This window comes from Uloborus diversus, chromosome 4 (assembly GCF_026930045.1).
Source record: "Uloborus diversus isolate 005 chromosome 4, Udiv.v.3.1, whole genome shotgun sequence".
Classification (NCBI taxonomy): Eukaryota; Metazoa; Arthropoda; class Arachnida; order Araneae; family Uloboridae; genus Uloborus; species Uloborus diversus.
In genome coordinates, this window is record NC_072734.1 from 18,868,849 (window position 1) to 18,893,022 (window position 24,174).

At 34.9% G+C, this 24,174-nt stretch overlaps 1 protein-coding gene across 1 annotated transcript in view; it reads right to left on the reverse strand.

Moving 5' to 3' along the window:
* Positions 1 to 2,586: 2,586 nt before the first annotated feature.
* The window catches only part of LOC129219910 (stromelysin-3-like), a 105,101-nt gene continuing 83,513 nt past the window's right edge, over positions 2,587 to 24,174 (reverse strand). Inside the window, exons 6-11 of the mRNA XM_054854224.1 lie at positions 18,182 to 18,340; positions 14,770 to 14,916; positions 13,733 to 13,869; positions 7,106 to 7,247; positions 4,837 to 5,018; positions 2,587 to 2,949 (exon numbers count right to left, since the gene is read on the reverse strand). Of these exons, the coding sequence (XP_054710199.1) occupies positions 2,587 to 2,949; positions 4,837 to 5,018; positions 7,106 to 7,247; positions 13,733 to 13,869; positions 14,770 to 14,916; positions 18,182 to 18,340 (1,130 nt within the window). The remainder of the gene's footprint in view (positions 2,950 to 4,836; positions 5,019 to 7,105; positions 7,248 to 13,732; positions 13,870 to 14,769; positions 14,917 to 18,181; positions 18,341 to 24,174) is intronic.

The following is a 24,174-nucleotide window of genomic DNA, read 5'->3' on the forward strand; positions in this document are numbered from 1 at the left end:
AAGAAGGGAATGAATGAAGAAATAAAGTATGTAGCTCCGAAGGTCACTTGTTAAATGGCGTCATTTTCATATCCCTAATTCGTCGACATCTAATGCAGTGAATTTCCTTTTCAGGTTTGTGACCAAGCATGGATCTTGAGGGGATCGCGTCATAATGACCAGAAGCAGAATTCTGCCTTAGTTGAATGTAAAATGCTTTAATGTGAATGTATAATGCTGTTTGAGTATGCTTTAGTTGAATGAATTTAGCTGCAAAGTAATCGTTCAAATACGATTACTTTGAGACATCATGATTTTTCTTAAAATATATGGGATAGAAGTGATATAAGTGTAAGAGCTAAAGCCCAATGTATTGAAAAGCTTTGCGGAACACTCGACATTTTCAGCAACGTTATTGAACGGAATTTTCAAGAACGAAATACAGTCGGACCTCGATATAAGGTCACCCCTTGGGACTTCATGAAACTGACCTTATAAGCGGGTTGACCTTATAACCGATACCGATTCATATATATTCATTGATAAATAAACATTTAATTCATTAAATCACTTCAAAATTTAATCTTTCAAAACTATCAGTTAATTTGGTTATTATAGTTAAATTGATTTGAACCAATTTAAATTTTTGGAATCAATAAGAAATTTTGAAATTATTTTTTAAAACATTCATTTAGAGTAAAGCTGCATTCAAATATCCCCAAGCAAACAACTGATGTGCAACTTACTTTACTTAAAATTGTCATTAATACAGGACTAATGTGTGTGTGTTTTTTTTTTAATTTAAACAAAATGGTTTCTAATTATTTTCTGAAAATTTCTTCAACTTCTCATGACGGGTAAAAGAGTGCAATATGTGTACGCTGAGAGCTCACATTACTGCTTCATATTTAAGTATCACTGTCGTAATGCTCACTTGCTACTGCATTCTGTGTACTACCTGCTACGTTAATAGAAAAAACGACTTTTCACTTTTTAAGGATCGTATATCGCGGTGAATTCTTGGAAGTGAATCTGTTAGGCACTGAAATTATTCAAAGAAATCTGACAAAAGTGATCTTATAAGCGATTAATGTATTATGACCTAACCATATATCCGATTAGACACAACATGGAATTCCTATTCAGTGAGCCAGAACTTTAGAAAAGTGACCTTATATGCGGGGTGACCTTATAAGCGGTCTGACCCTATATCGAGGTCTGATTGTATACTGTATAAAAAGCTGCTATTCTTTAAGCATTTTTACTTATATACATTAATTTTCAAAGTCGATTTGATTAAAATACTGATGAATTTCATTTATGCGTCTATGCATAGCTTGGGGATTTTTTTTCTGATAGATCACCGGTGTTATGTGCTGACGCAATTGTGAGAGATTATTGCATTTGTATTAATTAAATTCATTACCCTTTGAGTGTAATTTGATTGAAAACATCCGTAAAGTTAATGTTATTTCAAAATAAACTTAGTTAGGTTTTGAAAACCGTTAATATAAAAACATTTTGCTAAACAAAGTATTAAAATTATACAAGTATGTTGTTACATTTTTAAGTATTTTGAAATCGCTCGTGGACATGAACAACAAAATCAATAACTTAACATGAAACTTCTTCAAATCTTCATCACAAAATAGAATAAATAACAATGAGAATTATTAAGTTAAATCACCACCCGGGCGATTAAAATGTTGCCAGCAACGAAACATTTTATCGATTTCCTGTAAATTAATACTATGCTCACTCCAATACATATGTTCTCCTAAATTTTGATTTCGAGAACTTCAAAAGAATATGATGTCAAATCATTGATTGAAAATATTAGTGGATCAGTATGTTAAAAAATATATCATTATTTTTTAATACTGTTATATTTACAGTTGACTATTTTCAAAATACGTGCCTTATTAAAAGATGGTGAGGCTATTAAGTATTTTCAGAGCAAGCAATGTAATGTATGGTTTAAAACGATTATTTCATAAACCTTAAGCAACATTAAAAACATAAGCATAATTACTGAAGAAGGGGAAAATAAACTTCGAAGACTGCCGTTTAAAACAAAAAAGAAATTGGCACTGAAGACTTTGTGCTAGAAGAAATATAGATTTCTGAAAAAGTTTTACAAATCAAGTATTCAAACCCCCCTAACCTTTTAGAACACTATAAACCTGCACTTACCAAAGAACCAACCACTACTTTCCAAACACCAAGAATGTTCATCAGAACAATGAAGACAGTCCCCTTCAACGAAGTTAATTTTTGAGATCCTTAATTCAAGACTTTTTTCTAGGTTCACATAGAGATAAAACTTTCCTGTTTTAAATCTATGATACATCAAAGCAAACTTTCCTTCTAAAGCTCAGCATTAAACTTTGAAAATAATTACTATGACGTTTGCTTTGTTATGACATTTTCAAAATGGCGAATGTTTTATAAAAGAGGGTAGCTTGATTTATTACCCCACTACAAGAAAAGCGAATCCCAAAATTTCCTTTCGGAATTGGCTTAGATATATCACGTATGTTCCTTTCTGAATGGCACAGCGACGAAAGGATAAGTTGAACATCAGCCTGATGTTCGATTTCAGCAAAGTCACAAATAATGCACTTTCATGATATGAATGACAGCAACGAGTAAGATCACAAGGTTCAAGCATTTTAATTCGCTGGCACCGCTTGCATCCAGTGCCAGTGGCACAGGAGTGGCATCGCCTTCGTTCTCCTGCATCTCGACGTCTAGCTTTTCGGAACCATCCACGATGTCTTCATCCACGTACTGACCTTCAGTTGGATGGACCGTCGAGGTCTGGTCATCGTCTTCACCAACATAGATGGGCTTCTGGTCGTCATCTGTCAGCGAGGCTTTGCTCATATCCTCGTCGCTGGAAGACTGTGATCGACAATCGAACCACCACACAGAAGTAGATCGGGGATATGCAGGGTCAGCATCGTCAACCTGTTAGCGAATAAACGCATTAATAACTAATTGCAAATTGAATATTAAGAAGCGAAAAATTTGTTTCTGTGTTAAAAACGCTAACAAAGCACAATTTTGCAAAAATATTGCATACAGGTATGATACAGACTACCACTTTATAGGAGGGGTCTCACGAGTCACGCTGGAGAATAGGGCTAGGGTACGAAAAACTTTGGAAATTGCTTGGGTGTCAATAAAAAGCACGAAATCCTCCTGGAATAACACACATCTATAGGTCATAAACCTTACCAATTAATTTTATAAGCAATGAAAGGAAGTAGTGTTCCAAGTATTTACTTTAAAAAATAATGAATGAACCGAAATATTACTGCAATCGTTTACACTTTGTCCGTCAAGTATTTGAACACAATGTGGATGGGTAATATTGTCTACGGCACAGGGGGAAGGGGGGAGATCACGACTGCGTATTTTGGAATATTTTTATAACTGCTTCTACCTTGATAGTTCAGTGACTAACAAAGGAATCTAATGCTAAAGTAGAGTGAAAGTGACATAAGGGTCTGAATCACGTGATGATCTCGAAACGTCACTGTAAAATCATCAACTGTTTGAAGGAACTCACGAAAGTCTGTCCGCGGTGACGTATGAAAATGTCATCGTAAATGTTGCAATGTGACCGGTCACTAACTAATTGTTGTAGCAACGTTGCTGTGAAGTGAAGTCAGCTGAAACATGTTATACAAATATGTTTCAGTGGGATTAATATGAGAAGTCACCATCTTGTCGCTTTGTGGTTGTCACCGCTTTGACTAGCTTAGCGGGACGACTCGAGGCAGAGCCGCTATATATACAGGAGCCTTAACTCCAGTAACTTTGCAGAGACGTTGTACTATCAGGTTTAGCGAAAAGGGGTTCCTTAAAATCCTGAAATAGGAAAATGGAATGATGTTACTAAGATTGCATTTGTTATTAATTGTGGTTAACACCCGAAAGTAAGCCCTTAGTATACGACTGTAATGTAACGTTCTTCATTTACCTTTCACAGGATATAAGCTCCAGCAGGTGTTCAAAAGCTTCAGCTGTTCAAAAGATGCAGCAACTTCAAAATCTCAGAGAGAAATTTTTACTTTCAGAATGTTTTTTTAATGCAATAAAGTTAAAATAAGGGGAAGGGGGGGGGGTGGAGGGATAAGGTATGGAATTACGTTTTAAAATTTTCTTGCACATTGGAACATTTTTCTTGATTTCCTCTCATCTGTTTTCATTCCCTTCCCTGTTCATTCCGGAATATTTTTATGACGTTCGGTGACACTTGTAAAAAAAGACACCCGTATACATACCAAATGGATTGGCTGGATTGGTTATTTTTGTCTATTGTCCTTCGTTTTAACTGGTTAATTACAAACCTTATCCATTATTTATTATAAATACCGGTGTTTCCTTGGTTGTTCACTCAGAACTTTCCTGTTGTGTGTTGAGCAACTTTTGTACTGATGAAGGGTTTGTATTGCAACCTTGAAATAGCTACTGCCTAACCACGTTCGCCATGGAATTGGCAAGAGACAGCTCAGATAACTCTATCTGAACGAATGGGGACAGAAAAAATAAATAAATTGCGTACTTCGTTCATTTAAATGGACTGTGCTTAATTTAGATTCTAACACATAACTATTTTTCGGAAAACTGGCATCCCTAAAAACTAATTGATTTTTCCGTTTCCGTCTGTAAACCGGAAGTTCGCATTTCCACGTCATCAGTGGTCAAACAATATTTGAAGCATTGTTGTTGAATATTCGTATTTTATTTAACATGTTTTTCCTCTTTACTCATGTTTTAGCCCGAATTTTTTTTTAAAATTTAAATGGAAAAGTGTCACATTGTATATCTATTCTTAATCCTACTTACAGAAAATGTTCTATCATTGAACCGGTAGTAAGATTTTCCTTTGAAAAAGTATGTTTTTTGATTGATCCACTGTAGAGCTGCATGAATGTTGTTCGGCAAACCTTCCCAATTGCTGATTGGCTGTGGGTAGCGGGAGCTGACTGGTGGTTCACTCCTGCTGTCAAATCTCCAGTAGTTGCCTCCTGTAGCAAAAAAACGGCACAATTTTGCATTTAAATTTAATGATAGTTTTCATAGAATTCAGTTTAAAAATAAAGATACAGGTAGTGCAAGGGACTTTTGACCCAAGTACAGAACTAACAGAGGGATCACTGCACAAAAGCACATAAAAGTTAAGTAAATTATTTTAAAAATAAATATAAAAGAAACCTTCTTGACACTCTCTAATATTAAATAAAAAATAATCAAATTAGCTCTGTGCCACAATAGGGTTAAATTGAAAAAGCAACGCAAATAAAGTACAATTTTTCGAGAAAATACAGCATACAGCTATTTCAAGGGAGCCTCTTCATCAGTGCAAAAACTCGCCACACAGCAAGAAAGTCGAGAGAGAACTGAACATCACCATGGGTTCACTGGTATTTATACCAATTCCTTTTGGTTGATCCATTTGGCAGAAATATCGGTGCACACGCGGTGACGTTCAATTCTCTCACGACTTACTTCTTGTGTGATTAGTTTTTTGTACTTATGAAGAGGCTTCATCGCAGGCTTGAAATAGCTATACTATTCTGTATTTTCTTGACAATTTGTGCTTTATTTTCGTTGATTTTTCACTTTAATCATACTCTAATATTGTAATTTTTTTAAAAAATAAATTAAGATGGTAGTTTTTTATTCACAAATTCTAGCGCGATTTTTTTTACATGCATAATAAAGATAATATCCAAATTGAAACGCATCTTCTGATTTTCTGCTAAGAATAAACTATCTATTATTGGTTTGTTGGTTTATCCTAAATGATTGTAATAGCTTCTTCTTCTTCTTCTTCAAGTGGCACTACAGCCCGTTATGGGCCTTGGCCTGATCCACAATTTTGCTTCAGACTGCCCTCTGACCGACCTTCTCCCTCCATCTGCAGATCTTCATTGTTTCCAGGTTTGTAAGAACATCATCCAACCATCTCTTTCTAGGTCATCCTCTGGTCCTGGTTCCCAAAGGTTTCCATTTCAGGATCTTTTTCAGTCTAAAATTATTGTCTGTTCGCTCAATGCGACCAAGCCATGAAAGACGATGGGCTTTTTTATAAAGCGAACTATATTTTTTCCTTTAAGGATATTCTCAATTTCAATATTAGTTCTTACTCTCCACGGATCACCCACCTTCAAAGGACCAGTGAGTCTACGTATGACCTTTCGTCATACGTAGTTCAGGTTTTACTTCCATATGTCACAATCGGTCGGATGATTGCTTCATACAGTCTGTATTTTAATGATTTCGACAGCAATTTGTTTTTAAGAAGGTAGCTGTATAGAAAATATGTCCCGTTTCCTTTTATGATTCTAGCCTGTATTTCTTCGGTGTTACCTCCAGAGTCTGTGATTGTAATAGCTTATTGATTGTTAAAAATAACACTGGTTTTCTTTTCGTATTCAGTGACGAAAACAAAGGTATAAAGCCTGTAACAAACCGATGCTGATAAAAATTGATTGCTCAATAGTTTAATGAGATGTTCATGTAACATTTGAGGCAGTGAGAAGCAGAGGGATGTAAGTGACATAATTAACAATTTGGAGACAAATAGTAGAAATGGTAGGTGAACCTCTCCTCTGTCTTGGGGCAAGAGATGGTACTAGCCTGGTAGGTGCTGTCATACAGCATGATTTAGAAAGACTTTCACTGAAAGCCTACCTAGGACCTTATCTTTAAATGCGTTTTACTCAAACCTTGAAAATGTCTAATTACATCCCTTTGCTTCTCACTGCCTCAATTGTAATGTGTAACTATTTATTAATATCAAGCCTATTCTGTCTCAGTATTAAAATTTGATTGGGAAAAATATTTTTTGTTATTTAAAATTTATTTGTTTAATTTACCAATTAAATAGCCTTTTGCAACTCATGTAACGAAAAATTCATAAAGACTTCATACAATTAAGAAAAAATAGTACATAAATGCATAGTGGAACCACATTATAAGAGCATGTTTTAATGTAATGTTACACATTCTCCTTATAAATTCGCAAAAAAAAAAAAAAAAAAAAAAAAAAAAAAAATTGAAAGATATTTCAAATTTAAATGGGAAAGGAACACAAATAAGATGAATATACCTTTGAAAAAGTAAGTTTTTCCGTTTCCACTCCAAACGAATGCCGCATCGATATTGGCGGGAATACCTTCAAAACCAACGGATATGTCCTTCGGATATCCAGAGTCCATTTTCTTATTTCGGAATCTCCAGTATTGGTTTTTCTGGAAAAATTAAAAGAGAAAAAAGTACGATTAGATATCTAAACGATATATTGCAAATAAAATACAGAATTAAAAAAAAAAAACTTCAAAAATTAAAAAAAAAAGAAATTCGTTCCTGAAGTGTTGAAGTTACTCAAGACTGAGATAGACTTTTAAAGAGGAAAAAAAAGAATCTTTTGAGGTTTTTATAACGAAGCCATATAAACTATAAAGCAATGGATCACGTGACTCGCTACCTGCTAATCACAAAGCGAATGAAACTAACGCCGAGCCTTAGCAATGTGACATCGTCCAACTGGGAGTTTTCGTGCAACTGATCCTTTTCTAGCAACATTTTATTGTTTTAAGACATGAAATGGAATCTTTTGCATAAGAATAGGAGGGAGGGGTATGAAAACCTTACGTAACCTTACATGGGGGTAGGGGATGTCAAATATTGCTAAAATCATCCTTACGTAATTGATGAATGGTGCCTTAGCCACTCTCCCCACCTCTACATAGTGAAAAAACTGACAAGAAGCCATATCAGTCTAGTCTGAAACTAGGGCTGCAGTCTTTATCAGGGCCTGGATCGGAAACAGTTGTTTTATGAGTTTTAAGGGGGGAGGAGGGGGCAGGCAACCAAACTGACAAGGGGCCCGCCTTTACTCTCGACTGGCTCTGCCCGTCATTTTTTAATTTTCCAGGGGGAAAAGGGTATGTATACTCAACACATTTTATAGGGACAAAACAGCAAAATACATAAACAAATGCACAATTATATTGTGTTTCTAAAATTTGGGGAGTGTTTGAGTACCCACCACTGAGAAGCAGACGATGTGACCTTTGTCATGCTGGATCATAAACGTATAATTATGATTCAAATTTTTTAAAGATGAAGTCAAACTTCCAGTATCTTAGGTAAAGGCATCATTGAAAACAAAGGAAAACTGGTACGTTGTGGCCATCACGAAATTTTCTTCTATATTTTTCTTTTTGTTCTGATCCCTCCCCATGCTTAACGAGGAAGCAATATTCCCAACAAAAACAAAATTACACATGCAAAAACTTGACGACCATCCCAATGTCTGAATTATATCAAAAGCAAAGCAAAGAGCGAAAATTGAAAGTTATTTTAAAAGCCTTGCTTGAATTTACAAATACACTTAATTACAAATATTTTATTTGTTAACAAACATAAGATGGCAACATTTGAAAATTTTAAATCATTGAAATAATATTTCCGATCATTTCCATACAATTAAAATCACGAGAAATACGCAGACGACAATCTATTACGATTTATCTTTCTTATTGTTGCATTAATAAAGCTATTTTTGTTCGCAAAAAAAAAAAGAAAAAAAAAATCAACACCTCTTGGAGGGATTGGCGTCAAAATTGAATCAAAGCCTGTTTACATATGGACTCACATATATTCCAAATTTCAACCAGAACGTAGCATTACTTCTTGAGATAGGGCACTCACAACGGAAAAAAAGAACGGGAAATTGCGCTACCCCCTTTTTAGCTGTTGACACCAAAATAAAATCAGCTCTTATACCCAATAAAGGCTACTTGTCAAAAATTTTTTGTTCGATTCCGTTCGTTATTTCTTGAGATACAGCAGTCACAATTGACGACAAAAAACGTTCTATAACACAACCCCCGTTTGAGTTATTGATACCAAAATTGAATCAGCACCTGTTCCTGTAAATGGCAACATATGGACCAAATTTTGTTTGATTCCGCCGGTTACTTCCTGAGAAATAGCAAGCACGCGTAACTCAAAAAACGTCCTATTGCTCCACCCCCTTGGAAGAATTCGCGCCAAAAACCAATAGGCACAAGCTCACATAGGGGCACATATGTGTACCAAATTTCGTTCGATTTCATGCGGTAGTTTTTGCTGTAGAGCGGCCACAAAAAACTGGTCACACACACACACACACACACACACATTTTTCAAAAATGGTCGAAATGGACTCAGCACACCTCAAAACGTTCGAATCCGTCAAAATTCGAAATTCGAAAATTTGCACGAATCCAATACTTTCTTCTATATATAAGATATAGAAGAAAGTAACTTGAGTTTTTGAAACAAAGGACATTTGTTTCAACAGAATGCCCTTGCCTCTTAGTACCCACCACTGAGAACCAGACGATGTGACCTTTGTCATGCTGGATCTTAAACGTGTTTATGATTCAAATTTTTTAAAGATGAAGTCAAAATTCTAGTATCTTAGGTAAAGGCATCGTTGAAAACAAAGGAAAACTAGAGTTTTTGGAACAAAGGACATTTGTTTTCAACAGAACTTTTGTTTCTTCTACGTAAGTTTCTTATCCTCTTTGGCCACTTTCCAAAGCAGTTTGAGAAGAGACCCGTTCCAAAAAAAATTATTCCAAGTATAATAATAGGTTTTTGTTTTTTAAGTGCTTTAGAGCCTCAAATCTGTGCTGAGTATAGTAATGAGAACCCTTTCTTAAAAGTTTTTTGGCCATTCTACTGACAAGCCGACTGGAATAAGTACGAATATTGACTGCTTCTTTACAGCTCTGTTTGATTCGGACAAAATTTACACACGAATATACATATTTAACTGCTGATATAGCATTTTAAAAACCGTTTTTTGATGCCAAAATAAAATGATTTGTAGTTTGAAAAAAATCTCGAATTCTTATATATATTTTAAGTTATTTTGCGACTAAAATAGGATTTGTTTGAAAGGGCACGATTCCGTGATCCCCCTTTCGCACCTGGCCCCTGTCTCCAAAAGGTAAATTCAAACTACTATAGTGTTTCATTGACCTAACATTGAATGCTGTTGCTTTAATTGTTAATAGTCCGGAAATACATAATAATTTTTGAAAACTCTAACGTTCAATTTACACTGCAAAAGTCACTAACGATTTTATTTTCAACCGGAATGATCACTTAAGCGTAAATACTTATTTCTCTTTAAAATTTCTCTTTTAAAAATATTTATTTAACTGCTTTATTTATCAAAAGTGGTACAATTTGTGTTCAGCAGAAAATATTCTTAGAGTTTCTTATTTTGTGCTGTTAAATTCCAAATTCATTGTATAAACCTTTTTTTCTCGTGAAAACATTTTATTGATTAAATTGAAAATTTGATATCAGAAGCAAATTTGATTGCGGTCCAGTTTTATTTAGAAGTTTTTGTGCTTACAAATTGAAATATTGTGCTTGAGTTCCACACATTTTTGTTGTACAAAGGAAAGGGCAAAAACGTTGTAAAGTTTTAATAATTACTAGCTGTTCCTTAACAAACGACATTTTTTTGCGAATCATATGGGTATCAAAAGGGGGTTGTTTCTTTTAGTCAAAAGTGCTACTTTTTGTCACTGAAGTTGTTAGAATGAGGCAAAAAAAAAAAAAAAAAAAAAAAGGCCCCAGAAAATACTTTTATTTTAACAACAGTTACAATTGATTTTTTTAAGTGTCAGATTTTTCAAACAAGGCGTGATCTTTATGACGTCACAAATGATGTACTTGGCACATTCCACTGGTGCACTGAATGCTTACGCTTGCTGTCTACCGCGTTTCTATGTTATGATAATTCAAAAGCGAATTAAATATTGCACTCTACGCTTGCTAATCAACCCTATCGTTGCCACTACATATGAGTAAAGGAGTGAATTAAAATATTGCGCTTTGAACTAATGGCAACAGTGAATGGCAGTTCCTCATTTGTGATGTCAAGCGCAGAAGCATAAAAAATGCAATTGAGTCTGCACACCGATTTAAATATATTTTTAAAAATACTAAACTTTGTGAAATTATTTCAAAAATGGCCAGATCCCATGATTTTAAGCTAGATCTTAAAAAAAAAAAAATACTTCTAAAATTTCGGAAACGACCCCATTCATTTTTAACTTAAAACCTTTTCATACGCCACATAGCGGGAGGTGAACTTTGACGTGCTTTGGAATTCGAAACAATCGAAAATCACCATAACACTTGATAATTCGCTTTCAATTTGTATCTGGTTCAGATAGCACTTAAGATATCTTTCCACAAATACACAGTTGGCGTAAAAATAAATGAGTCTCGTTGATAAGGAACCAAAGGATAAACAATCACTTTGATTTCTCTTATGTAAGACTTATTACGAATTACGGAATACCTCATTTTCCTGCTTAGATAACGGGAGTTTTTGCAAAATATTAGAGATGATTAGGGGCAGTGATACAGCTAGTTTTTTTCTTTATTATTTTTTTCAAGGTGTGAAAATACTCCTTGACATATTTTAGAAGAGTGAAATTCATTTTGGAGGTGTGAAATAAGAAAAACAGTAAAGATCATAACAGAGATCAATTACATTAAAAAACTTCAGAATGAAATGGAAGATAGTAAGGAAAGAAGAGATGTGTGCGTTTTTCTTTTTCTTTTTTTTTTTCACATTTAGAATTTTTGCAATTTTGAACTTAAAATATAAAACAACATTCAACTGATTTTAAAATTTCCATACTTCTTTCCCTGATTTTTCACGATACTTAATTTTACTTTAAATACAAAGCGAAAATGCGATTAGCCAAACTTTTTAGACGTGTTTTGGATTTTAATGCGTGAAATATGCTTTTAGGGCGTTGAAAATATTTCTGATTGCAAGCAACATAAAAGAAACACTTCAGATTTTGTTTCCTCTCCAAAATCCCAAGTTCATTTTCATTGGTTTTTAGCTTATCTTTCAGTGCAAAATGTTTTAAACACTTTAATGAAAGAAGACTTAATAAATCTTTAAATTGGCGCTAAAAATAAATACTACTTCTTTTAAAAAAAGGGTTAGCTAACAAAACAATTTTTGAAAATTAAAAAAAGGAGAGGTAGGGGTAGAAGATGGGAAAATGTGTGCCTGTTAGTCCCCCCCCCCCATTCCCCAGTTTTTGCGGAACCAGTTCTGTTCTTTGAAAGATACTTCATTCCCTTGTTCATTTTAATTTTTTTTTCAATTTTAAACGGTTAAATAAATAGCATTAAGTTTTTCGGGAAAATAGATGCAATTTAATCATTACTTTTAAATATACGAAATCAATATAGCAATTTATGGAAAAGCATTAGTGCTTGCTGTCCTACGTGGATATTAAAAAAAAAAAGTTTCTATTTTATTTGTATATTTATTAATTTGTTTTTAACGTAATCAAGATTGAAATTTACCATAAAGAGACATTAAATAGCTGCTATTCAGTTCTGTTAAATTTGTTCATTCTGTTTTAGTACACTTAAATATTAAATGAAATACTTGAGTTTAGAACAAATGAAGATGAAGAAAGTTTAAATAGTAGCTAAAATGTCAGGTTTTGTGATCCAGAAAAGTCATTGAATTGAGCATTGCAATTTTAGAAACGAAATATTTTTAAGTTCAATAGTAGAGAGAAAAAAAAACGATTACAAAAATAATCCTAAATCCAATATCAACTATCTGAAACGTTAAGTTAAAAATTAGTTGACTAGAAAGATTGAGATTCTGTGCGATAAAGATTGATACCAAGCAACCTTTTCCCCTGTGAATCGGCAAAGAGCGATAGCGTCGTGATAAATAAGTGAAATGTATTGAAATTACATAGGAAATAGATAAATATTGAAAAATACGTTTTTTAGTAGTTCAAGTTTTCTGGGGTACGGCAATCAAATACTTTACATTAAAAAATTATACTGTTACAAATTATGTAAATAGATGTTATTTTCTTATTTTTAAAGATCGTCCCAGAAAGTTTTGCAAATATCGATGGTAAATAACAAAGATAATAATACAATTCTTTGTTTGATAGGGCACATCAGTTTTTGAGCTGTTATTTTTTTTCTACGATTTTTTAAAATCGGGTCCATCATTTATAGACACCCTGTACTATGATCCGAATATACCTTCTGCCGAAAACAGCGAAATAGAATCATCGGATGCTACGTGACGATGGAGGAGTCAAGTGCCTTCTTGTGGAAAACGGACAAAAAATACCTTCTGCGTAAAAAAATATTGTTTCCTTCCAATATAAAATTGTCGTTATGACCAGAGCTTAATTTCTACCAGAAGTCCAGTAGTCCTATACTGCCGTGGGCAGGTAAAGCGTGGTATCTGCAAATTTTCCATTTTTCACTTTTGTGCATTTTTGTCATCTATTGTACTTTAGCTGTACTGTACAAGCTTGCTTATTTGGTTTCCGCTGAAAATAAAGCACAGAAAATACGTCAAATTCTAATGTTTCTACATTGTTAACATAGAATCCAAAACGAGTTTCTTCAAACATCTCAGAAACACATTTCTGCAGTTACTGCGCTTTAGCCTTCCACGGCAGTTTTGTCCCCACAATCCTCATTTTTACGCTTAAATGGCTTGAGTTTTACCTAGAATTTTAAAATTTGTGTAAAATTTTCAAAGAAGTGCAATAGCTAAGCTCCTGTGAGCTCCTATGAAAATTAAGCCCTGGTTGTAACAAATGATGAGAGAGAAAAAAATTCTAAATTTCGACCTGGTTGAAATCATACTTACCTTGAAGAAAAAAGTTTTCCCGTTTGTCCAAGTCAAACCGGCATCCAAATTGCCGGGTAGTCCTGACCAATCATCCGATATCTTTCTAGGATATCCATCAGCAATGCCAGTTTGTAAAATTTCCCAGTAATAGTCACCTGGTTGAATAAGATTGAGATCTCATAAAATAGAAGCATAAATTTTATTGGCTCCTTACATAAAAGCATATTTTATGAGAAAGAGAGAGAGCGAGGGGGGGGGGGAGATGTTTATAATGGCAACATCAAAAAGATGCACTAAACTGCTGAGAACTTGTAACAAAGGCAAAGAGACATTGGAAAACTTCCACCTGCCTAGATGTGATGAATCACTTCTTTTGTTAAGTGTCATTGAATCATTAATAGTCAAAAAGTTTTCAATGGACGGAAGAGATGATGGAAGAAAAATATATAAAACAATAAGATAAATGTAACGAAATGAAAGAAAATGTACCTGCTTCACTCGTGGGAAAATACCGAACATGTAAGGATTCATTCTTAACCCCAACTTTTCTTTTTAGCCATGAATACGAGTATAAGATGACCATTTCTCCTCCTCAAAATGGCACATTTAACAATTTACTGGCACCGCACGTTCATTTTTAGTTTATGAGGGTTGAAATAAGAGCAGAAATGAACACATAAAAAAAAGGGAGACTTTATGTTATTTCAAATGCTCAAATTTGTGCTCTTTTTAAATGAGAATGACATTTTTGGTAGGAATTCGTGCAATTTATTTCTTGAGAAATTGTACGGTAAATAACAGTGAGAAGTCTGCACTCGTGCAATTTATAGCAATTCAGGAAACTTTTGAGCAAAGACACTTGACTTTCACAGGAAATCGATGAAAACTTGAGAAATCCTGAAGGGTTCCACGGAAATAATCAATGACGTTTATATATTTTTTTTACAGTGCACCCTTTGATTTCTGGTGCTTCAACTGTCTAGTTGTTGGCTTTCCGATTTTCCAACACGAAAAGATAGTCACATTGACGAGAATTTTTGCAGAATGAAGTTTACCTTTGAAGACATAGGTGCGTCCGTCTTCTGTTTTTGTTGCCGCATCAAACTTGGAGTCCTGACATAGATCTGGAGAACCGCTGAGATCTGGAGTCTTTCGAGTTTTATACCCCGGAGTGGTAGAACCACTATCCCTCCTGGCTCGACCTGAAAATTGTTTTCAATATTACTTTCAGGTACGCTGAGAATTGAAAAATTAAAAAATGCCAAAAGCTAGTTAAGCTGGAATTAATGAGGCTTATGAAATTAAAGACTTTTGACAAAAAGTTAATATCTATAATTGCACGTCTTTTTACACTGATAAAGGGATTCTTGTAACCCGAAACACATTCAGATTTATTACATAACTTCCAAGTGATATTCTATATACATTTATTCTTTAACTATACCTTAATATTCACTCAAAATCAGACTTGTTTCATTCTTTTTTCCAACCTTCAATATTGAAATTACTATTAAAATTTTAAAGAAATAATGGTTATAGTTTTATTTTCCTTTAGGCATTTTTTTAAAAGGTGTTTATTTTTTGTATAAATATGGTACTTCAAAATGATGTTCGTTGGGGTTTTACAATATAAAAGTTTGAAAAAATGCATAAACGTTGCAAACAAAGATTTACTCTGAATTTATTTGAATGTATCTTAAAAAATGCGTATTCTGCTGTACCTTGAAAAATCTCATTCTTTATTATTATTTTTCTTTTTGAACGAACTTCAAGCACTGTTTCGGCAAAATATTCGTAATTTTACATTGAAAGTCAGGTTATTTATGGATCGATCTACATTTATTGGTATTCTTCTTTTAAAATGTTTACTACGATTGGTCAATGACTCGACGAAACTTCGTGTTTTAATCAACAACAAAAAATCACAGTGGCCATGGGGAGCCTAGTGTTTAAGGCATCGACTTTCAATAGGACGATCGTGGGTTCTGTTTCCCAGGCCACAAAAGACCCCCCTGAGTACGTGCTGATACGTGCTCGTTAAATATAAGAGCCGAAAAGCCCGATGGTCGATTGTTAAGCAGTTAAAGGTTATAGGAGGCTGCAAAAATTTCCTTCCCTTCCAGCCGCCTATGTAAAATGTGGAAGTAGAGCTGACTGGTGACGCCATTTCTCGATCATTAAGTAAGCAAGTTCTTAGGGAACAGCAGTGGTTTCCCTACTAGATAGTCTAGGCTAGTGTCCATTGAAATGTCATGATACCTCTTTTTTGTACATATATAAGATTTTTTGGTGGTTTCTATAAGAATTCGAATTTGGGGGTTTCCTTTTAAGAACCCACAATTTTCGTCGGATCTTTGCCAAATTTGGATCAGTGATTCTTTGATGCTTAGAGATTTTCATAGGGAGTTTTTCGCCTATCGATGAGAAAAGGGGGGGGGGGCGAAAACATCCCACGGAGATTTTTCCTATGCAAATCCAGTTCACGTCGGATTTTTGCAAAAATTTTGCAGGCAGGTCCTTTGATACTCAAGAATTCACTTAGAGCAGTTTTCGTTCGCAATGGGGGCCATCCTCTCTCCCACAGGGGATTTCTTTATACAGATCCACAGTTTTCGTCGGATCTTTGCCAAATTGCCACAGTGGTTCTTTGATGCTTATGAATTTTCATAGGGAGTTTTTCGCTTACCGATGAGGGAGGAGGAGGGGACGAAAACACCCCACGGAGGTTTTCCTTATACAAATCCAGTTTACTTCGGATTTTTGCAAAATTTTACATAGAGGTCCCTTGATATTCAAGAATTCACATGTAGGGCAGTTTTCGTTCGCAATCGGACCCCCCCCCCTCCCATGGGGAATTTCCTTTTACGAATCCACAGTTATCGTTGGATCTTTGCCGACTTTGTATCAGCGATTCCTTGATGCTTAGGAATTTTCATAGGGAGTTTTTCGCCTACCGATAAGGGGGGAGGGAGGACGAAAACACCGCACGCAGGTTTTCCTTATTCAAATCCAGTTTACGTCGAACTTTTGCAAAAATTTTGCAGACAAGTCCTTTGATGATCAAGAATTCACTTAGGGTAGTTTTCGTTCGCAATGGGGGCCACCCTCAAGGGAGTTCTTTATACAAATCCAGTTTTCGTCGGATTTTTGCCAAATTTGGCACAGCGGTTCTTTGATGGTCAGGAATTGTCATAGGGGTTTTTGCCTACCTATGAGGAAAGGGGGGGGGAGGGTGCGAATACACCACACAAGGTGTTTTCCTTATGCAAATCCAGTTTTCGTCGGATTTTTTTCCAAACATGGCGCAGCGGTCCTTTGATGCTCAGGAATTCACATAAGTTTTTTCTCATCAAAATGGGGTGTATGGGGAACACCTTGAGGGGTTTCGCCAGAAATTCTAGAATGATTACGAAAAAATCCCATGATGTCTAAATTTAAATTTTGAGTCATAAAATTGTACTTTCTACAAATTGACGGGAAATGTTTGTACTATTTTTTTTCTTTCTTTTTTAAACCTGATTGTTAATAATGTGTCACTAGACGATATTTTTGTTTTCGAGGTAGACCGTGCAACGTCGGAAAGGCAGCTAGTGACATATAAATCAAAAGGATATTTCATAGTTCTATGGGCTTGATGGGTGTATGGTGTGATAGTTTCCAAAATTTATAGCTGCATTCTTTAAAGATTTATTTTTAGTATTTTACTTAATGTTACTCAACTAAGAAGTAAAAAGTCTTAAAGCAAGAGCTATTAAATGACTGAAAATAAATTATTTAAGACGTCAATACGAAATATAGTTCAATGTACATTAAAATTATTGAGACTGCTCAAATTGAAAGATTTAAACAAAATATTGCAGTGAATATTTAAAACTTTTTTGTCATGCATTAGCTATACCATTTGCACGCCCTCCCCTCCCCCCTTCCAGGAAAGTTTTGAATTAGAGAAATAATTGTATTTATTATATTTGGAAATGTTTTTAGCTGTTTTTCAATCCTTTGCAACCCCCCCCCCCCAGTTTTGACGATATATCGATATTTGGGGAGCGATATATCGCGGTATTAAAATTCTGATATCGCCCAGTCCTAATGAGGATATACTGCAATTTTGTTCTGTCTAAAATATACTATTGCTTTTAAATTTCCAATGAATTTTATTGCCCGTATGTTTCCATTATTTTGCTTCTCCTGTTTTATGGCGGATATCTTGAATTTCGCCGTTTTGACAAAGACGCTCAAGGTTTAGCGTCTGGCGCTCAACGGATTCGGAATCAGCAGGTCAAAATAGTATATAAACAATGAAAAAATATTATATATGTTCAAAAAAGAGGTATACGGCCTACTAGCTTGGAGTAAGGCGCCATTTTACAAATGACTATCAATTTCGCGAGGTTCAGAGGGAATACTTACTCAGCCGCAACGTTGGGGGAGGGGGGGGGGATACAACATAACTAAAAACAAACTTACCGTACAAAGCTTGAATTCCCAGAATATCGTCTTCGTCCAGACTGAAGGTAGGTTCATATCCTCTGTAGAATGGTGCCATCAGAGAGGCTTTTACGTCTGAATGCGAGAGACCCAAGGAATGACCGAACTCGTGAGCTGCAACTTGGAACAAATTGGTACCTGGAAAAAAAAAAGAATTTTAGATACCGTGTCAACTTGATTTAAAGTTTCAAACACAAGATAAACGTTGTTAATTACAAGTCATCGGGATGAGTGTCTGCATTTCCCGGTACTGAAATGCTAATGTGAAATACAGGGTGTTTCAAAATGAATAGCGGGGTTTTAACATGTTATAATATTTAGTACACCAAACTTACAGCCACAAGTGCTATATCAAATGAAAGAGAAACTCAAATAGTTTTACATAATAGCCTACAAGTGTTCAATGTGAGCACCATTCGTCACTCGGCACACGTCAAGACGATATGCGAGTTCTTCCCAAACTTTGATGAGTGTCTCATTAGTAATTGCTGCAACAGCTGTTTCAATCCTGTTCCGTAATTCGGGAAGGTCGGCTGTCAGTGGAGGCACATACACACGGTCCTTAATAAACCCCCAAAGATAGAAATCACACGGTGTTAGGTCGGGTGACCGTGGAGGCCATGGGGAAACAAGCCCTGTCATTAGGCCCCCTTATGGCCAATCCAGCTGTCGGGTACAGTTAGGTTAAGCCGTACCTCATTATGCCAGTGAGGCGGCGCACCATCTTGCTGAAAGATGAAGTTTTCTGGTTCATCTTGTGTCAGTTGAGGGAAGAGCCATAGCTGTAAAGTATCCAGCTCTTTCTAGCGGATTGCAGTAGAAACATTCCACGCGCATGCGCACTGATGCCAACAAACAAAACTGTTTGAGTTTTTCTTTCATTTGATCTATCACTTGTGGTTGTAAGTTTGGTGTAATAAATATTATAACATGTTAAAACCCCGCTATTCATTTTGAAACACCCTGTATATAGTTGGATCGACGACAACTCGTTCAGTTCGAGTTCAGACCAGAGCTTAATTTCTAACAACAAAAAAGTACTAGTCCTAATATAGCCGTCAGAACTTATTTTAATGCGTAAATAGTAATTCTATACAATAAGTAAAAATTCATATAAAACTAAAGACAAGTGCAGGAACTTAGTTCCATGAGCTCGTAACAAATAAAATGCTTTCTCTTCAGACTGGTATATATGAAAAATACATACACGTTCTTTAGTTTTCTCCAGCAGGGTGGCTTAGTAGTTAGGCGTTGGCCTTCTACGCTAGGTTCAAGCCCGGTTCCAGTCAGCGTATTTTCAAAAGACAGAAAATCGTCATCTTCCATATAGTAATCGTGTGATCATGCCCCTTTTGAAAGAAACTTCTAGTATCTTTTTGGCTAAGATCATCTCAACTAAAGTCCTAAGGTAGAATTACATCAAAAAAACGAAGGTGACTCTATCTGTTGGGTAGTTGGGAGTCAAAATTCTCAGTTGTTAATGACTATCCGACGATAGTGGTGCCGCAGGAAAGAATGGATGTCAGCCCATGAGGAGTGAGGGTTTATGAACAAAGAGAAAATCTTGGCTGCTTTAAAAACTTTAATTAAAAGATATTGTATGTGAAAAGAACGCATTTCCAACAAAAGCAGTAGCGGAGCAGTGGTCCGCTGCGTTCCGGTACTTGGCATTGCATAGTTACTGGCACGTCACTGCGAGTCACAATGGTCACAGTCACAAAGTGGCAAAAATACGACGTCTTACATAAATCACGCTGTGGCACATTTATGACATCTTTCATATGACTTCAATCCGACATCTAATAGCAATTGATTTGTGACCAGTGAAATTTCGGTATTTATGAAGAAGTCACTAAAACGTCACTTTGTTATGTCCGTCGCCTCGGACTGACATTCATTAAGCTACTACAACTTGTTGATGAATTCACAGTTATGTTTCATGACTGTCACGACGGGTTAAACCTGATGTGACCTTCACACTGCTTTTATGCAAGATTGCCCCATTTTTAACCCCTACGCAAAAAGGAAAATCCGCAGTTTCACTTATAAAAGCTCTAGCTCCATTAAACCCAGTAAATAGAACCAACAAAAAGGAAAAAGGTTATTCGATGAACTTGGGTATCTGTGTGTCTATCTGTAGCGTCTTGGCATCTAAACGGATGAAGCATAGACTAATAATAAGAATAGACCGAGCACTGGCAACTCTTTTGCTGCTCATAAACCAAACCATGTGACTGGTGGATATCCTAGCAACAGCGGGCGTTGATCGTAGCAGACGATCGAAATAAAATAAATAAAATTGATGGAACACGGAAGAATGATCTTTTATGGAGTCCGATTTGTAAATTTGTTATTCAAAGTTGTAAATATTTTGTTAATATAGTGAGTTTTTCGTTTAGATAATATTGTGCATTTTCTTTAGTCAATTTCAATAACTCTCTAAGCAATTAAATATTCAAGCGCCCAAAAAGAATCGGCAAACGGTAAGATTTTTACCCACAATTTCAATTTAAGATACCGATTAGTACATTTTTGCGTTAACGCAAAACGTTTACGCCATTACGTTTACGCCAACGCTGACGTAGTAGTTCCGAATGAAACAAAAGTTACTGAAAACTGTGACCAAAAACTATTACTAGTGTCAAAATAATGCATAACTAAAAAAATAGTTCAATCTCTGCACTTGGAAATTTTTTTTTAATGAAAACACATTGTCTTAAAATACATGTCGAGTGTCAAACTATAGATAATGCTGCCATCTAGCAACCATGCTGCCAAAGTCTTCGCCAAGCCCTTCCACTAGTCACGTGATACATCTATGAACCAACTTTCTTCATCAGCAAGAATGAAAAAGCTCGGTCTACTCTTATTATTAGTCTATGGGATGAAGTGATTTTGATAAAATGTTTTTTATTTGAAAGCTGGTTTGTTCTTAGCTAGGTTTGATTTTTGCAGGATTTGAACTACTTGAGATATTAATAAAAATCAAGTTAGAAATCTTTGGAAGTTTTGGTGGTGGAAACCAACTCGCACATTAAAAATATTAAAATTAATAGAAACAGCGAATGTTTATGTGTATTATACGATTTAACTGGAGATTTCAAATTATATAGAACTGGAATTATAATCATTTTAGCAAATTTGAAATAAAATTCTGAAACTTTCACACGATTGTCAGTTGGCCATTGTTGGCAGACGATCGGAGAAAGCCCCATTTTTACTTTCTTCTATATCTAATATATAGAAGAAAGTATTGGATTCGTGCAAATTTTCGAATTTCGAATTTTGACGGATTCGAACGTTTTGAGGTGTGCTGAGTCCATTTCGACCATTTTTGGAAAATGTCTGTCTGTCTGTGTGTGTGTGTGTATGTGTGTGTGTATGTATGTGTGTGTGTATGTATGTGTGTCACGTCTGTGTGTGACCAGTTTTTTGTGGCCGCTCTACAGCAAAAACTACCGCATGAAATCGAACGAAATTTGGTACACATATGTGCCCCTATGTGAACTTGTGCCCATTGGTTTTTGGCGCGAATTCCTCCAAGGGGGGTGGAGCAATGGGACGTTTTTTGAGTTACGCGTGCTTGCTATTCCTCAGGAAGTAACTGGCGGAATCAAACAAAATTTGGTCCATATGTTGGTATTAACAGGAACAGGTGCTGATTCAATTTTGGTGTCAATAACTCAAACGGGGGTTGAGCTGTAGAACGTTTTTTGTCGTCAATTGTGACTGCTGTATCTCAAGAAATAATGAACGGAATGAAAGAAAAATTTATCGGCAAGTAGCCCTTAGTGGGTATAAGAACTGATTTTATTTTTGTGTCAACAGCTAAAAAGGGGGTAGCGCAATCACCCGTTCTTTTTTTCCATTTTGAGTGCCCTATCTCAAGAAGTAATGCTACGTTCTGGTTGAAATTTGGAATATATGTGAATCCATATGTAAACAGGCTTTGGTTCTATTTTGACGCCGATCGCTCCAAGAGGTGTTGATTTTTTTTTTTTTTTTTGCGAATAAAAATATTTTTATTAATGCAACAATAAGAAAGATAAATCGTAATAGATTGTCGTCTGCGTATTTCTCGTGATTTTAATTGTATGGAAATGATAGGAAATATTATCTCAATGATTTAAAATTTTTAACTGTTGCCATCTTATGTTTGTTAACAAATAAAATATTTGTAATTAATTCAAGCAAGGCTTTTAAAATAACTTTCAATTTTCGCTCTTTGCTTTGCTTTTGCAATAATTCAGACATTGGGATAGTCGTCAAGTTTTTGCATGTGTCATTTTGTTTTTGTTGGGAATATTGCTTCCTCGTCAAGCATGGGGAGGGATCAGAAAAAAAAAAGAAAAATATAGAAGAAAGTTTAGTGATGGCCACAACATACTAGTTTCTTTTGGAGACAGGGCTTTCTTTCTTATGACGGCAGTATTGATCAAGGTATTTTCAAAGAAGAAATTCGTTTATAATGTCCTTTGTTGTTTAACTGATAAAGAGTTATATATATATATATATATATATATATATATATATATATATATATATATATATATATATATATATATATATATATATATATATATATATATATATATATATATATATATATATATATATATATATATATATATATATATATATATATATATATATATATATATATATATATATATATATATATATATATATATATATATATATATATATATATATATATATATATATACATATATATATTAGGACTCGACCGATGCATCGGCGCCGATGGTTCAACAATTTAGCCATCGGCATCGGCATCGGCGGCCGATGCTAACTTGCAGGAAACATCGGCCCATCGGCCTTAAAAAACATCGAAAAGCCGATGGAATTGGCCGATGTTTTTGAAAAAAAAAAAAAGGACCTTTGTTGTTTTACCTTTTAATACAAAGTAACGGGAGTTATTGTTTTCATATAAAATTGTTTACTTAAATTTCAGTATAAATTTCTATTTTAGTCACCCCTGAAAGAGTTTTTTATACAGCATTCAGGTACCAAATAGGTTAATTATTGCGTTGTTTCTTGCGGCTGGATGTACGTATCTCTCATAATTCATAACTCAAAAATGGTAAACTGTAGAAGGCTAAATTTTCGCATGTGGGGTGTGCGTACTTTCCAGTTGTGAAATTCACTTTTTGTTTTTGATCGGGTGTTCTAAAAAGCCTATTTACTTATTTTTTGTGGCTATTAATTACTTATTTCAATGCTAAACTAATATAGCGTCTCAGACTGACGATCATTCGGTGATATATTGCCGAATCGGAGACCATGGAAACAAATTTGAGATGGCGAAACCGGTTTTGTTTCATTTTGTTAGATTCCAGTTGAAACGACGGTAATTTTTAATTTTTCGATACAGTCAACTCCCGCTACAACGCGATTTGACTTACGCGAAATGGCTACAACGCAAATTTTTTCATGAATAACAAATTTTAGAGTTAACGCGAATTTTTTGTCGACAACACGAATTTTTTGGAAGGAAGTATCAGCTTTATATTAGCAACTAAATATTGATTTTGTGAATGTTATTACATTCCTTTAAGCATCACTGACAGCGAAAGTTCCCATATCAAACGAGTCTACGTGTCGCGTTAGTTTATCCAATAACCATTCAGCATCTTTCATTTATTTATTTATATTTTTTCTTTCATTTTACATATTAAAGTTGATGAAATATAATGGTATCTTCATCTAAAGTTCGTGAAAATGGGAAGAAAAAGAAAGTTTCCTGATAAAAAAAAGCTCTAAGATTCTCGATAGGCTTGAACAACTACAAAACGTCGACGGTAACGCGACAATAAGTATGAGTGAATTTTCCATACGTATACAATTAAAATTCAAAACAAAAAGATATCCGTAAAAGTTCAGAACTTAGTTTCAATATCGAAGCTTGCAGAGCAGTTTAGCAAAGTAAATATTATGAAAATGGAAGCTGA